This window comes from Protopterus annectens, chromosome 5.part0 (genome assembly GCF_019279795.1).
Source record: "Protopterus annectens isolate FY-2018-M chromosome 5.part0, PAN1.0, whole genome shotgun sequence".
Taxonomy (NCBI): domain Eukaryota; kingdom Metazoa; phylum Chordata; order Ceratodontiformes; family Protopteridae; genus Protopterus; species Protopterus annectens.
Window position 1 is genome coordinate 742,589,697 of NC_056735.1, and position 17,786 is coordinate 742,607,482.

Here is a 17,786-nt window from a genome sequence, read left to right on the forward strand (position 1 = left end):
TTCTAGGCTTCATGAATTCTCTACTATAGTGCTCACTCTCTATGTCTGCAGCAGTCGGATGGAATCTTTCTCTTTTGACACTCCCCACCTCCCACCCAACAGACTGAGCCAGCTAAAGATAATCATTTTTCCATCCACTGACTCTTGGGGGAAAATTGTGGTTATTACATGGCTACTAGAAATCTTATTCAGCTTCTATATAAAATATTTAGGTGGTACTAAAAGAATGAACATGGGTATTTTAGCTTTGGTGTGACAGACACCACTTCAGTCTTTTGTCTTTACTGATCCCAGGTTAGAATAATCATAAATGGGTGCATTGTCCCTAACATAATAACTAACTAAAATCTTATTTACTGCTGACATAAATCTGTATGCTAGTTACCAAAGCATCATAGGTTCCACTATGAATCATTGATGTGCAGTTCCTCAGAAGCCAGATGTTGAAAGCTACTCCTTGAACCCTGCATTTCTCACAGGACATATTTACTAACTTACAGAATCCTGAAAGGGACTGTAGCGAGGGATATGGTTCTACTAAGGCACACATCTTGTTCTATAAAGGTGTGCACAATAAGGTTTACTGCCCTCTGTTAAATCTGGGCTATGAGATGTGTGTCGTATACAAACATGGATCACTTGATTTGCCAGTGGTAACAAATCTCCTCTCCTATATACCATACATCTCAACCGTCCAGATTTTCAGAATGTCCAGACTTTTGCCTTACATTTTTGGTCTGTACTTCATAAAATTTGTGGTTTTCTGGCAAATTCTTAAGGTTTGAAATCACTAAAAAATGACGGACATTTCAGTTTTAGACTCAGTCCTTCTGAAAATGCATGCTAATGCAAGATATGTTATTGTAGCAATTTTATAAATTTAGAATAGTGGTATTTAAAAATTGTCCTTATTTTTGGGCCTTTGTCTCCTATCCATTATTTTTGCCTCTGTCCAGATTTCTTGCACTGAGAGACTGAGAGGTACCGTGGCTGGAATGTTTAGAATGGCCACACAGAAAGCATATACTGGTGATAGTCACTGTAATACCTTTAAGTGCTTTGCTCAAAATTTATTGACAAAACCATAAATACTAGTGAGACATATGCTCACAATCAGGGACATATTTTCAATGTTACTGGAAAATTCTGGTGAAGTGAATAGAACAAGAGAAGTTTTGCATCCACATGTATTTTCTGAACAGTGAGAAGTGCAAAACTCTAATGTCTGACAGTGCTATCTGACTAATGCTCATTAATGTATCAGATATTTGCAAATTTTATGAGGGACAGGACAAATATATGAGGCAAATTCAGGCACATTCTGGGAAGTCATGAACAGTTGAGATTTGTGTTGGTATGCTGTAAAAGACAATGGTGACTAAGGGAAGAGAACCTTTATTACCCATTAACCACTATTTCATAGTTATGAGCCTTAATCTCCTGCACTAACTAGTACAGTTTGAGAGCCCTTATATATTTCTGAAATAGAAAACACAAAGTCCACCCCTGCCTATGTCATCATTACTTCCAAGGTCAGGCAAAAAAAATCAACAATTTGTGGGAGAATATTGTACTATTGCAGATAATTGCCCAATAGATGATTTCATGGAGAGAATTTCCACAACAGCTTGCAATGCATTTGTATCCTTGTATAACTCCTCAAATTCCTCTGCTAGCTAAGTGCCATGTCATAGACATTTTTTTTTTACAGGAATGATTCTTCCCATTTGTTACAAGTCTCATCCTCCCTTTTATTCATTTACTATAGTACCTCATTCCATTCAACGGGTTCAGTTCTCCCATTTATCACTCGGCAAATGAGCCATGTCAACCAAAAACATGTGGCCATTCACTGAATGGCCAGTTATACTTTGCTGTTTTGTAGGGAACCCAATATTACAAAACCACCACCTTCAGACTTTAGTATTTGTAAGTAATTGTTAAAACAATAAGATTTCAGATGAGAGATGCAATTTTATATTATTATTAACTATGTACCTAGATGAATTGGATTTTGTAATGTTTCTTCCTAATGTTTCCAGTGGATAAATGCCAAGGGAACAAGTATGCGTTTGAGCTACTTCTTTTTTACAAACTGAAATGTTGCCGTCTTTTAAAGTTAATATTAAGACCAGTGCCATCAAACTATTATCTTTTTGTAGGCAGAGACCATCCACATTACTAAATTATAATCATTAAAATTAAAAATAAAATGAAATGTTTTTGAAATCTGCATAAGTTCTGCTAATGATATCAGTAAGAGTTATGCCTAAAGCCCTTATTTCTAAAGCCCTAACTTACTGAAACTTTAGAACAAGTAACAACACTTTGCAAAAATAAAAGTGTGAATAAGCTAGCTTGCGTCTCTAACATATGGTTGCTTCATGAATTATTTAATTTTGCTGCTTCATGCATACCTTAATTTTTTTAATTGTACTTGATATTCTAATACAATATTAAAAACAGCACATTTGGAAATCACAAACAATATTTTATCTTCTCGAGTTAGTTAAAATATATAATATTTTTATCTTCTTGATTTAGATAATGACCGTCCCTTTTATAGATTTACTTTTGTTGCTGTTTTCCTGTGTTTATGAGAATACAAGATGATTTTCTTTCTTTTTTTTGCATTCCCTCTCATGTTTTGTCAGAAATTTTTATCGAAAATATCCTCAGAATCCACGACCAGAACTTTATTTAATTTCTTCGTTATGGCCATCGATTCCAGGAAATATTGATGCTGCCTATGAAAATTCTGCTAAAGATCGGGTGCTACTTTTTAAAGGTGAATTTATTCTTATTACATATCAATTACATGTGATAAAGTTGGATGACACAACACGTTATGCATTTTTTTCAATTTGCTTGAATTCTTTTGAAATGTTTTATCATGACTGAGATGCAAGTATCACCTTTTCTTTTCCTTCAATGTGGGGGAAAGTAGGTAGGGGTAGCAGGTTCCTGAGTTCAGATCAAATGGTAATGGATGGGTATTTTTGTTTTAAGGAAGTAACACCAGAATGCTTATAGTACAAGTTCCCACACCTGCTTGCAACCTTTACTAACCTTCTTTAGGGTCAGTGCAGTTATAATACATCATCCCATCCCATTTGGGAAAAGAAATTAGACTAGTGACCTTATAACCTCCTCACACCCTACCTTTAGAGAAAGGCTGTAATATATTACAAACATTTTTAAACAGACTTTCGGTAACTGCATTAAAAAAAACTTTTAATAATATACAATAACAATTACACATATATTTGCCAAGTAGATTACATTCATATGAAAGTAGAGGCAACAATTACAATATAAAAGATACTTATGTATTAGTAGATGTTGAACATTGAATATTTGAGGAAGTGTATTAGTGGATTTATGGGATAGATAACAGATCATGTGACTAGTGCTTAGAAATTAAAAAAAAAGAAGTGAGGGCAGACAATGTTGATACTGAAGTTAAGAGATGAGTTGTAAAGCAGGTTCAGAGACAATTCTGTGTATGGTTATCATAAGGTTTATATTAGAAGTACAGAGGTGGAGGGTGAGCAGTGTCACAAAATAATATACATTGCTGGGAGATGTAAGTAAAACTAATCATATATCGGTGAAAACTGATTGTGTGGCATATGATTCTGAATGAACAGAAATGGATTGATAATATGGCAAGCTGTATATTTTTTGTAGTAGTAACCCTACAATTTCAATGTTATTTAGTTAACTATTGAGACTGCATCAGTTCAGATAGCTAATTATCCACACGTATAAGATATAGAACACCTTACAAAGAAACACTAAATTATTTTGTCACCATTAAACAGAGACAGAGTAGCACAGACATTAGCATTACGAATCATTATTCATGCAGATTTGAAAAATACTGCTCCCAAAGCACATGAATCAATGATTCAATAAAAGAGGTTAAAATGTAGGTTGTATTTTACATGATCAACTTTTGAAAATGTAAAACTTCACATGGTGGAGACCATGTGATAAAAATTTGAAAAAGTCTATTTCATTGTACCAAAATCATAGTACAGTGGGAATGGGAAAATGTGCCATTTTCCCCACTGCAGTGCGATCTTGGAGTTGGTATATATATAATTATTAGGGGGTGTGGGGGTGCAGAGAGACTTGCCCTCTGCAAATACACTATTTGTACTACATTGTATATTTTCAACTGTTTGAAATACCAATCACATGGTCTCGACCATGTGAAGTTTAACATTTTCAAATGTCGATCTAGTAAAATAGATCCAAAATGTGACTTGTTGTTAGTAATTTCTTATCTGATAGTTTCGTCCCTCAGCTGTGACACTGTTACAATTTAATAATGTCTGTTTCCAAAACTGTATGAATGTCAATAATTGTTTCAACTATGTCACAATTTATAATATTACTCTCCAAAATTTAATGTCTTTTTCCAACATTTACAGAATGTCAACAATTGTTTTTAGAGTTTTTACTAGTTAATCTTTACTGTTTACTTCTAATACACTTTGTAATGTACAAGTTAAATGATAAAATTGTCTGCAATTTGTATAGCTTTTCTCCCTGGGCCTCCACTGAAAATGGGACTTTCTGGCCCAATGGACTTTCCTGGTCAGCAAATGTCAATTAATAAATAAATAAATGCACTTTTTTTTTTGGGGGGGGGCTGCAGCCCAGCAGTCTGATACCATGAGATGCCACTGGCTATTTTATTTTATTCATCTGCCAGATACTTTTTGAAAATCTGCACTGTGATTTTAATCTAAGGAGTATTATACTCATCTCACATTGTATTTAGATAACATGAAACCAATTACAACACATTCAATGAAATAATGATGTGGACTGAGATAACCATAATCTCAATGCACAGGTTTCACTAATAAGTATTATTTTTTAAGCTGTTCCTATGGTATACTAGGATAAAACCCTGACTATAACCCTGTTGATCCAGGCTCCCTTAGCAGGTCAGGTAACTGCCATAATGGCAGGGGAAGGATGGCCATGCAATTCATGTTGAAAGCTGTGGATGTCACATCTAGGGGCATAGTTAAAGTATGGAGGTGGGTAAAATACTGCAAGCCCCCTTACATACCCACCTCTTGAATGTACCATGGATAACACATGAGGAAGGGTGGTGGTGGGTAGGTTATTAAAAATACCCTAAAATTATGGAAATGTATCATTTCTTATTCCTAGATTCTCTAATGACTCAAACAACATGTTTTTTTAAGAATGCATACGGCACCATTTTAGAATTACTTCTGGAATGTGGCCATATAGTAGTTAAACCTGTAATGCAAATTAAACTTAAAACCTATAATGACAATTACACTTGTGAAATAGTTTGAAACCTATTTTTGGAAAGTAACGTACCAGTCTGATTGGCTTTGTGTTGCACCATATAATCCACAATCAGTTCAGTAACTTTCTTCCTGTGGTTGACATAAAGACCTTAGATAACCAGAGACAATGTTAATACATTTCATTAGAAGATGTCCTTTACTTACTTAGAATGAGCTACTTATTTATAAGTGAACATGTGAATGATGCTTTAATTTTAGCAGCAACAATCATTTAACCTGAACTTACATGCAATAGGCTGAACCTCAGCACTTCACATTTTTTAAATGTAATCATGCGTTGCATTTGTATCCATTTTTAATAATTTCTGTAGCATGTTGTCCTTCCTTACATTCTCTGAGTCTGTCTTTCTCTCTCTCTCAGTCTCGGATGAAACTAGGTACAGTAAAATGCATACTATGGAAAACACTATTCAAAGCAATGCAGCACAGTTAGTAACAAAGTAAATTTAATGTATCCACTAAGGGCACTCACTGTAGGGAAATAGAATTTCCCATTTCCTTCACTTTACAAGTTGGTAAATCAACGTAATCTTTAACAAGGTGCTTCTTTTTTACAGGAACAAAATTCTGGGTTTTGAATGGGTATGATTTAGTATATGGCTACCCCAAAAGCATATATACTCTTGGTTTGCCCAAAACAGTAAAGAGGCTTGATGCAGCAGTATATAATGAAGACACAGGGAAAACCTATTTCTTCACTGGAGACAAGTACTGGAGGTATGCAATGTTTTTCTAATCAAGCATTTTGGCTCTCTTGTCAGTACATTCCTGTGATGCTTTGCTATCTGACCACTTCCTGTTTGATAAGCTAGTGATAATGGTGCTTCATATATGATGTGAGCAGGACCCAAGTGGAGCTCACATGAAGAAGGGTAGACCAGATGACTGCCAGCAATGAGTCCAAAATACGTTTTAATTTAAAACTTGGGGATTTGGTGGATGTTTGCCACAAGAAAAGTCAACTCATTCAGCTGATTACATGTGCTGTTTACTGTATAAGCATTATAATAATGAACAGAGGGTGAAGTGGAGGACTGGAAAAGGCATACAAGGATTTGTATTTTACCAAAATTATTATTTTATACAACTCTACCTGTGTGTGTGTGGGGGAGGGGGGATGAGAAAATGATTATATTCATAGGAGAAGCTTAATGGTTAGAAGAGGCATGTGGCCAGATAAAAATTCAAGCAGTCAATCAATAACTGAATATATACATTTAGCTGTTAACAGTTTCTACCTTTGACTGTAATAGATGCACTTTACTTTCCGCAGTTGACAATAAAATATTTAATTCTTTAATGTTACGTATGTAATCTCTAGTTATGATGAGCATAGAAAAAAGATGGACAGAGGCTATCCAAGACGTACTGCAGTGGACTTTCCAGGCATTTCATCAAAAGTGGATGCTGTATTCCAGTACTATAGTAAGTGAAATAACATTTTTCGGTGATGATTTTCTTCCTGTTTTGTTTTTCCTGCTCATTTCACTTACCGTTACTTAAGAGTTTATTGGAACAAAAAAAAAACAAAAAAAACATGCACTGTGAATTATATTTCATGGTGATGGTAAATGAGTGCACTAGCTAAACATCTTGTGGCCAGTTCTTTATTTTCTAGATTAAAATATCTTCCCCTGTGTATGTTGCCTAGCTTTCATTTATGAAACCATAGATTAATTTGTGTACAGTTGGTGCAGAAGACTTTTCTCTTAGAAAAAAATGATTGATGATTTTACTGTCAACAAATGGCCTGTCAGTCATTTTAAATAAAGGTCATGGTAATGGAGCAGTGGATATTTGTCATAGACAACTTTGGGTGCACTCTTGTGCTCACAGATCCTCCCTGGAAAGATCTCTGCTTGCAGTTTAATCAAGACAGGGTACTGTAAGCGATAAGGAGCACAGTTTCATACTCATTCTGTAAAGAAGATATATTTATTGGGCATTGGGCGATAGAATTGGGATCCTTCTCTTAGCTGTTCAAAACTCCAGGGAAGGGTATGAGATCAGTGACATTCTAAGCTGGGTTTCCTGGCCTGTCATAGAACTAAGGCTTTAGAGGATGTCAGAATTTTTCTCCAAGTGGAGCAATGTAGTAGAGACTGACCTGTTTGAACCTTAGGACAATGTGGCCCTCCTACTCTTTTACAAACTGCAATAAGACAAAGGGGAGATAGTTTGGGATGTATTTTGTCTTCCATGGGTTAAGACTTGCCTGCGCACCTTGTGCTATCCCCTCTAATCCTATGCGTCCTCACAAATTTTCAGAGAAGAAAGACTAAGTCATATTCTGGCAGTCCATGGTGACAGGGAAGGACATACTTCCAGGCACAAAAGGGCCGTAGAGGCACAGGAGATTCTACCAGTTCTAATTAGGGATGTCAGTCATGGCTATGGGACATTTGACTTCACATCAGATCTTGGATCCTGATGGAGACCCCTTTATTCCCCTGATGCTGCTGGACATGCCTCCATTGTTGAGTCTGCCTAAGAAAACATCATTTTGACAGGCTTATGCTGCTTAATGGAACTGACTGCCAATCTGGGCAGAGCTGCACTGTGTACCTTCCCAGCTGGTTAGCTTACATGTGACACTGACTTGCCTCAGGTATTACAGAATCTGAATCACAGTTCTTTATTTGCCAAGGAATATAGTAAGCCACTTTTTCTGTGCATGGTAGACTTGTAGAACTTTGGCTCAGAACTGGCTGGTCAAGCATTTCCATAAAAGTGATACATTTCTGTCTTCCATTATGGAATCCTCCTATAATATTCTAGTTTATGTTGGACATTCTGTTCTCCCTCAGTCATATACCTTCTCTGCCTTCATTATAATGATATTATTTATCATTTTCTGGTATTTTCATCTTCACAGGGAGTTCTATATGCAGTACTTGTACAGAATGTTTTGCTGTTTTCCGTTTCCACTCTGATCCATAGTACCACCTCGTCCATATTTACTTCTGCATTCTGCTGCTATGACCCCTTCAATTAGACAAAAGCCTGCACCTCTTTATATTTTATCTCCCTTGCCCCTACTTTAAACTTTGTAGACAAACATGCTTCCATCCAAGCTTGTTTCTGCTGCAGTCATAGATCTTGACATTTATCTCCAGAAACAATGAAAATGCAAGACAAGAGTAGGGTAAATCCCAGAAATTGGGGATTATTTTTAAATGCTGATACTCTTACCTTAGAATTTCTCAACCTGTATCATTTTAGGAAGGACAGAGCAAAATCTGAGTCAAAATTACAAACATCCCTACAAATTAAAGATAGTTGAGAGGTATGACTGAAATACAGAGACTTTGGTCTTTCAATGAAGCTTTCAGTTTATGCATTCTTTTCTCTATCTATGTGCCCCTTTTTTCTTTATTCATGTATTTTTTATGCTTATTTTTTTCCCCATTAACCATGGATCTTCTTTAGTATTTAGCAATTCTGTCAACTTCTACTAACTAATCTAATGGGTCTATATTATATCAGCGAACACTTAAAAAAGCGAACGCTGATTGATCGACCTTATGTAAGCGAAAGCTTACAATCTCGAACTGTCAGATCAGCGAGTTTTTTTCCTAGGGAAAAAATGCTGATCCAAAACACATACACACAACACAAGCATACCAAACAAACAGAAATCCACATACATACACCTAAAATCTGACACTTAACCCTACACTAAACTATGCACACACCACTAACGATCCACTTACTTTAACCCAAACCCTAACCCTAAGGTCCGTCACTATCGCGCACTCACCTCACCCGCTCCCTAACCCTAACTCACCTAAATCCGCCCTAACCCTCATGTCCACACAATCGCACACATACCTAACCTGAGCCCTAACCCTAACTCACCTAAACCACCCTAACACTCACATCCACAGAATCTCACACTTACCTGAATCCGACCCGTAACTTTCCACCACAGCACTGAAAATACCGAAGCAACAGAAACGGACAACTGAATTCTTTCCCTAGGAAAAAATTTGTGTTTCTGCTGCTTCGATATTTTTCACTTTCGCTAAAATAAGGTCGATCAATCAGCGTTCGCTTGTTTAAGCGTTCGCTGATCTAATATAGACCCAATCTAATTTGATGGGGAGATGGACAGGGAGGCAAGATTCTCTGAATGCCTTTCTTTTTTTTGCTAGAACTTTCTCCTGTTCTTTATTGGAGGTTTCTATGCACAGATATTTTGCAATATGAAATAGCACCCTAAGGCTTAACTCATCCAGCATGCCTTTGCACTTTGTGTAGAGATTATGCAAGCATTGCATGCTGCTGTTTTATCTCTTTGAGGTGAAGAACAGTGCATTGTTTATCCATAAACACTGTTATCACTCTGTTGACACAGAACAAAAGCACAATGGTGTTATATATCTGGAACAGAAAACTTTAGTATCCTGAGCAGAGGTGTCTTTCTGAATGTTGCTCTTTCTCACCCTTAGATATGAGCTTGGTGCCCAAGATTGCAAAACGAACTTGGAATTGATAAAACACATTTGACAAATTATGGCTGTGTCACATAACTGACCATCCATTTAACATGAGCACAATTATTTTAATGATTTTAATTTGTAACAGTTGTCACAAGAATGTTTTTACAAGATTTTATTTTTTTCATTTGCTAGATTTGCATTTTTTGCCTATATGTAAATGTGTCAGTCTGACATAAAACAATATTCTGTATAAATGTGTGCACATTCAAATAAATATTCTGTATGAATGTGTGCACATTCAAATAAAACTTTGTTTGCTGTAATCTCAATCTAAGAGCACTTTGATCCAATTTTCATCAGTATCAATCATCACTTCTTTAACAAGAGTTGTAAATGCCTTAGCTGCCTTAAAGTAAAGCATGTTTTTTGATCATCATCTAAAGAAAATCCCACACTTAATACATACATGTTTAACATAGGTGCATATGAATAGCAAGTATAGTTATTATATTAACAAAAAAAACCTTTGCTACAGAATAATACAGTAATATGCTTTCCTTTGACCCAAATGTCTGCATGCATTGCACTTCTATCTGAGGCTTTGCTTTTGCTTGACGTTGTACTGAGAGTTAGTTCAAGCAGCTTTAAGCATCTTGCATTATTACAAGACTGTTACTTTTGTGTAGCATTTATAATGTCATACAAAGCAGTGTTATCAATCCTACAGACAGGTGCCAGATTAGTTCACACACACACACACACACACACACACACACACACACACACACACACACACAAATAAATAAATAGTATGAGTTGGCACTTACAGACATTGGGAGATGTTTACTTTTTGCAGTCAAATATTTTCTCTCAGTGCATACATCTATGCATTGAGCAAACTGTAAGCATTATGACACCCCACCATTGGCAGCAGTAATCAAGGAGTCTCAATCCTCACCACTGGCACCAGTGGGGGACATAGTTTCGTCCTCTTTCTCTGGATCCCCAATAAGACTCCCCACTGGTGAGCTACAGAGTTGAGACCTCAGCTGAGTGGCCAAGCCAAGACCTCCAACACCCTCTCTGTCCAACCAGTGCTTTGTGTCTCTGCCCAAGTAGCTAACACACACACATTTTGATGTTTGATTTACACATACACACACACATGCACGCGTGCACACACACACACACACACACACACACACACACACACACACACACACACACACACACACACACACACACACACACACACACATGGGAAAGGCTGACACAGGTTTACTAGCTATTCCCCCTTTTGCCCAGACTATAAGGTAGTCATCACTGCCACCATCCACTCTTATCAGCTACTTTAAGGTCCTTAACAAAGGGTGTCCAATCTTACTGTGTAATGTTACTATCAATACAAATGGTAGTTTGACCAAGAGCAAGGCTATTAGGAGTGGCCTACACGTGTCACCAAATAAATATGCAAGTACTCCCAAAACTTATATATGTCTCACAAAGATCAGCCACAATGAAAGGTTTAAATATATTTAACAATAAATACTAAAAGAATAAGACAATACTAAATATAGTAACATCAGAGTCCAAAATCACAGAAAATATTTAAAACAACATTGCAGGACAGTATAAAATAAATACAGAAAAATATCTAAGCTAAGCTTTGCTATATTCCTGATTTTATCCAAGAGAATTATACTGTTCCCTAGTATGCTTACTTAATTAGAGCTGCAAGGCAGATGTGGTGAGTGGATCTTGATGTTGTCAAGTCAAAGACAGAATACAGAATGCAGTCTCTCTCTTTCTCAGAGACTTCCCAAATTAATATCTCAAATATTACTGCTGGGATAGCTTGCAGAATAGCATAATTTCTTGCCATCTGATATTATCCCAGGTAAACCCCTCACTGCTGAAAGTTAGCAGTATTTAGCATCCACCTGTGAAAATACATAGACCTCAGATCTTTTGGCAAATGATATTGTAAACCAATTTACATTACTCCACATTTAAAGACAATACAGAAAACTTCTCTAGTACAGACATTATGTCTCCTGCTACACTGAAACTAACATATTTTTATTGCATGGCCATAAAGTAATTTAATTTGAGCTACTTTTTCTGAAGTTAACCTCTTATATTCCAGTTTTCCCTCTTAAAATATATACATTCAAACAGTTGCAATAGTGCATGCACATTTCTGTTCGATTCCAGTAGGGTACACTGTGGATACATTTCAAACAGCAGTTTGTAAAATACCTCTTTCGCACACATACCTGTACAAACCATCTTATATGACATACAGCTCTAATACATTTGTAACACAATCAACTTATATGAATCATGTTGATATTCAAAAATGACCAAAAAGGGAAAAATCCGCTGTAAACCATGAACCAACCAACTAGAGTCAAATACTTTAATATGCAACTGTGTAGATTCACTTAAAAGCTTCCTCAGGCACATAAACATGTAAAACAGTTACTAAAGCCATTTAAATAGATAAAAGTCACATGGTTAAAAAATCACATGTTAAAGTTCACATGATAAAAGTCACATGGTAAAAGTCATATGATACTAGTCACATGATACGATTGATTTACCAGCATATTATTTTTTTTAATATTGCTTTCAAGATATTCACACATGACATATAATTATTTACAAAAATTCCAAATAGCTGGGCTATCAATAGCTCCTTTCATGACAAGCATTAAATGAAAATATTAATTTATATTTCTGTTTACATAATTGTTGTATTACATGATTAATAGTTACCTAAACAGAAAAATATTTCAGAAATAATAAATGTGACATATTTATTCTTAGGATACCTGTACTTCTTCAGTGGACAAAGACAATATGAATATGACTTCAGATCCCGAAGAACACTTCGTGTTCTCACAAGCAACAGCTGGTTCCGATGCTGAAATAATTACACTTTTTAACTTGTATATATTGTACATTTTGTTTTGTACATGACTCACCTGCAAGTTTCAAGCACTTAAATTGCTTTAAATTATATAAATGCTTTAAGGAAATAGTTGGATTCTCATTGATTACTTTTATTTCTTTGCATAATTTTTTTCATGTTCAGATTTATGTAAGTTCTCATTGAAAGTGATAAGTATTTTCAATATCTTATCACCTGATTTATTAATCCACTCCAGACCTTGTCATATTCTTGGAATTCAAGCACTCTGATTATCTTTGTTGTAATATTCCCAGTCATTTCTTATGCTTCATTGATGAGGACAAGAGATGTAATTTTCCAAAGTGGTCTTTCTGAGCTTAAACAAAAGAGCAAGTAAAAGCAATAAAAGACAATATGTTTGACCCAATGCCTGAGATATACTCTGCCTTATTTTTACTAGAGGCTATTGGTATATGAACTTACCAAATAACTGCAGTGCAAAAGCACACTGCGCAAGTTTATTACAATACTTTGGATTGACTGAAGCAAAAAATGGCACTTGGATTACAAAACATATTTGTCATATTAAGTGGTAGTGTGAGGTATATACACTGAGTATATATGTAAAGCTCAAAAACTATAAGTTAAGGGTGAAATTGCAGTTATACATTTTTGTTGTAAGTACATGCACATAATTTATTATGCTACGCATTTTGAAGAAAAAGCATTTTTATAAAGTTTTACAGGAAATGATGTGTTAGCTTATCAAGTTATCTGACTACCTGGAAACACACTGGTTGTAAATATATGTTCTGATAAAGTGATATGTACGTAACAAATAGAACAAAAATGCTCAACAGTTATAATGTCTGACTGGATCCATCTAGAGTGTTCACTGCTCTTCTTCATTTTATAATTCCTTGTTTTATTTTAGCTCTTCTCCTTCTGCTAGCTTTATGCCTTCCCCCAGAAACTCCATTCCTCATCGACTAGAAAAGGATATCGTATTTGGTCCCAGGAGGTGATGGTCAAGCAAACCCAGAGCAGATTCAATCTTGAGGAGAACTATTTTTTGCAGTTAATCTGTAACTCTCCCTACACATACTTACTAGCATTCTAGAAGGTTACTGTTAATGGGCTTTGCGATGTACTGCCACGCCTCCATATGACATAATTACATAAGATGGGCACCTCATGTGTTCCCTGGTCTGCACTCGGGATTCTACTGTACTGATGGATTCTTCAATTCAGCTTAAAGATGCATTGATGTGACTGTTTTTTGAACATTATCATTATGCAGTTAAAGGATAAATTAAAATGAAATGCTATTTTTAAATACTTGATGGCCTTACAACAGACTTACTTTTCATGCAAGAAGTATGAAAATGACGTACTACAGATACAATTTCTTCAGATTCTTGGTGGACTTCTTTTAGTATCTGCTATAAGAGTTTTACTTGTTCACATTACAGACACAAATGAAGTGCGAATCACATAGCTGGCTATGTAGAGCTACACTATACGAGATATGTGTAAATTACCCCATCATACCTCAGCCTGACATGCACGATTTAAATGTACAGATTAGGCTACATGCAAATTGTTGAAAAATACTGACTGTAGTGTAAATCTTTTTTTCAAATATCTGGTCATTAAATGTTTTGTCTCTTATGAAATAATGACTCAAATTCCACAAGCTATTTGTAGGCACTGCAGCGTGCTGAAGGAAGATTTCAGTGCACCAGCTACGGACACAGTTTCAGAAAACACACTGAAAGCACTCCTAGTAGTTAACTATTCAGCATAGGATAATTATGGATTCCACAAACACCTGTCTGATTTCAAAGCATATCATGCATGCCCAATGCAATTTAAACCTGACAAACTGCAAGCCAACTCTGTTTCCAAAGTCCTTAGTGTATGCTATATGGCCCACAATAAACGGTAGCTACCACTATAGATTCTGCCAAATTCCATAAGAATACCAAAAAAAAATTAAAAGAAAAGAAAAATGCAACCTGGAGTTAATGAACTGCAGCAGGAGGCAATGAAACAACTGAAAATAGGATGTGACTGTGTACCCTAGAAGGCAACCAACTGGAGTCAGAGCAAGGCTACAACTAGACTAGTTGTCAGACCAGCACATAATGCACAGGAACCAGCTAGACAGACAACTGGTGCAGGCTGTCTACAATATGTGTGCCCCGCACATGTTTGTATGTACCCTGCAAGGAAACCCCATCCTCCTTCAAAACAAACTGTGTCTCAGCCTGGGAGTACTTGCATCTGGGACCTTCCAGAGACATGTAGGGATGCTGTGGGAGTGTCACAGACAGCTGCCAGTCATATCCTGGCAAAATTCCTGGCAGCAATGTGTATGACTACATCCACTTTCCAACTGCCCCCATTCAGTGGAGAAATGTAATGCACCAGTTTCACAGCATTGCAAACTTCCTCCATGTATTCAGTGCAATAGATTGCACACACATCCCAATCAAAACACCAGAACATCCTGAAGCAGACCCATATCATTCCCTCCAGTACAACTCTTTTGAGTGTGTACCTTTAACTCCTAGTGGGTGTGGCCTGTGCCTTTAAAAATGAAGTTATCACCTTACAATTCTAACAAATACTTATTGACAGAGGTCAAATATCAACACAATTGTGTTTGTCATCATCTATGCTTCAAGATAAAGTATTCTGATACCTTGTATGAAGCATGGTTTTGGAATTATTAATGCAAGTACGAACAAGTAATATTTGACGCCTAGAGGAGCAGTAGGGGGTAACTGCAAATGCACCTGGAGGCGTCACTCGGATCAGAAAGGGCTGGTCATTCCTGAAGTGCAAGTTTGTGTGTGCAGCAGATGGCCGCATAGCAAACCTCATGGCAACACACCCTGGAAGGTTTTATGATGTTGCCATATGGAAGGAAAGAGAACTGAGGGCTGCATTCTAGCAAGGTGAAATACCTGAGGAACTACTATTGGGTAAGTGCAGGAACACAGTCAGGATGTAAACCAAAGCTATTGCTCCCAACAATATCCATGCTGACAAAATGTATGTTTACTTCCAATAGTAGGTTACTTTGGTTATCCACTTGAGCTATGACTAATGATCCCGTACTGTGAACCATACAGCCCAGACGAAGAGGTCTACAATAGAGTGCATACAACAACCAGAAACACCAGAGAATGTGAGTTCAGTGTACTGAAAGCTAGGTTCAGATGTCTGGACACATTTTGGAGTGCACTGTAATACACACATGTGAAGACCACATAGATGATAATGGTGTGCAGCATGCTGTGCAACATGCTAACTAGAGCTCATGGCATTCTTCCAGCTGCAAAAGTGGGTGTGAACTAGCCCAAGAACCCCATAAATATGAAGATGAGATACTGCAGATATCAGATGAGAAGCAGGAGGACATAGGGGGCAGAAGACACATGCATAGGCAACATAGGGTATGAACACAAGTGCAGGCCCAGGCAACACAGCAGTCATGACAAGCCACACATATATGAGTACACAGATCAATCATTGATGTTCAGATGTTGCCCCACCACAGCAGCACATATTGCATCTATTGACAATTATCCAATAGATGTACATACTGAACATCAGACTTAATGTAATCAAAGCATATAACATTATAAACATATAAACATCTATCACAACATGTATCATCAACTCATGACACAACTGACACAGGTATGCCTACAGACTCATATTGTTGCATCAGTGTGCGGCACACAATAAGTGACACACATCAGTGCAACAGATTTCTATCTCTCCACAATAAAAAGCTGCAAACAGGTAAGCAGCACAGACATAATGCTGAAACATTAATATCACTAGCCATATATATATCACTGTTAAATATTGATAAAGTAATGTAATAAATGGAGTTAGCCATGTTTATTAAAACTGTTGGACTCACATGACATCAGATTTGTTAAAAAACACAGACAGATGACATTGTCAGTGTTCTACACAGCAATCATCATCTCCACAGGGTAAGATTGACACTACTGGATAGAGTGTATCAACTGTCTGCGTTACATTAACGCAGTCTAGGGTGCCCATACTAATGGCTCACACAGCGGTCTGGTCTGATCCTACCACTCATGGAAACACTTGGTCCAGACTGCTCCATAGAGGAGACCGATGGGGTGACAGTAGCATATGGAGGCGAGTGAGCATGAGTGGGACTTGACTGTCTGGTCATGACTGATGGGCCCACAGCAAATGGGCCAGAAGCAAAAGAGTGTGCACACTGGAGCATCAACATTGATGCCAGATGGGCAAGGTTAGTTCTGCTGAGGGGGGCACTGCCTCTCCCATGTAGCAATTGGCTAAGCACAGTCAGTGCATGCAGAACCCTGCTTGTACTGTAGAAGACAGGAATGGAACATGACCTTGCCACAGATAACATTCTTTCATTCTGAGCAGCCAGTGATGCCATTACCTCACCAGGTCTGTGCTCCTGTCCTTCATGCAACACACCCCACTGGTGTGCAACATGATTTGTGTTATGAGCAAGTGCACAGATGTCAGATCCATAACACTGGTGTGGATGTTCATTTGCCTGTAGGAGTAGGTGGACACTCTCTGACTCCTCCCCATGCACACCAGCTGCTTACCTACGTCTAATGTGATGGCCAGTACCAGCATGTTGTGGGGAACTGTCAAAATCAGCAGCAGTTTCAGCTTGCATCTATTGTTCACAGGCTTTATCCTGACCACCATCTGATGTCCTTTCATTATCAGAATATCTGGACAAGTTTCTCTTCACCTGAGGTTACAGCTGCATCCACATGACTATCACCACCTTGGCCAGACTGTATCACCATGTCAGTGTCCTGTGTACCAGGGGTCATGCTACTATACTGAGACATATCAGATCCTTCATCAGAATCAATGGATGGGCTAATGGAGGATACAGATAGTTGATCTGCTAAATGAAGACACAGATGACACAAATCAGAACAATGTGCTTACATCACATGCTGGATATCATTACAGACATATGACAGCTGCAGTGTTACAGAAAATACTGAGTTCTATTAG

At 37.2% G+C, this 17,786-nt stretch overlaps 1 protein-coding gene across 2 annotated transcripts in view; it reads left to right on the plus strand.

Annotated features, from left to right (window-relative positions):
* LOC122802791 (matrix metalloproteinase-18-like) overlaps window positions 1-14,054 on the plus strand; it is a 19,055-nt gene extending 5,001 nt beyond the window's left edge. Inside the window, exons 7-10 of one of the 2 annotated variants that reach the window (XM_044072585.1) lie at window positions 2,655-2,788; window positions 5,918-6,077; window positions 6,682-6,785; window positions 12,632-14,054. In XM_044072585.1, coding sequence (XP_043928520.1) covers window positions 2,655-2,788; window positions 5,918-6,077; window positions 6,682-6,785; window positions 12,632-12,732 — 499 coding nt within the window. In that variant the 3' untranslated portion in view covers window positions 12,733-14,054. The remainder of the gene's footprint in view (window positions 1-2,654; window positions 2,789-5,917; window positions 6,078-6,681; window positions 6,786-12,631) is intronic. The other variant, XM_044072586.1, reaches the window with a different exon arrangement.
* The last annotated feature ends 3,732 nt before the right edge of the window (window positions 14,055-17,786 follow it).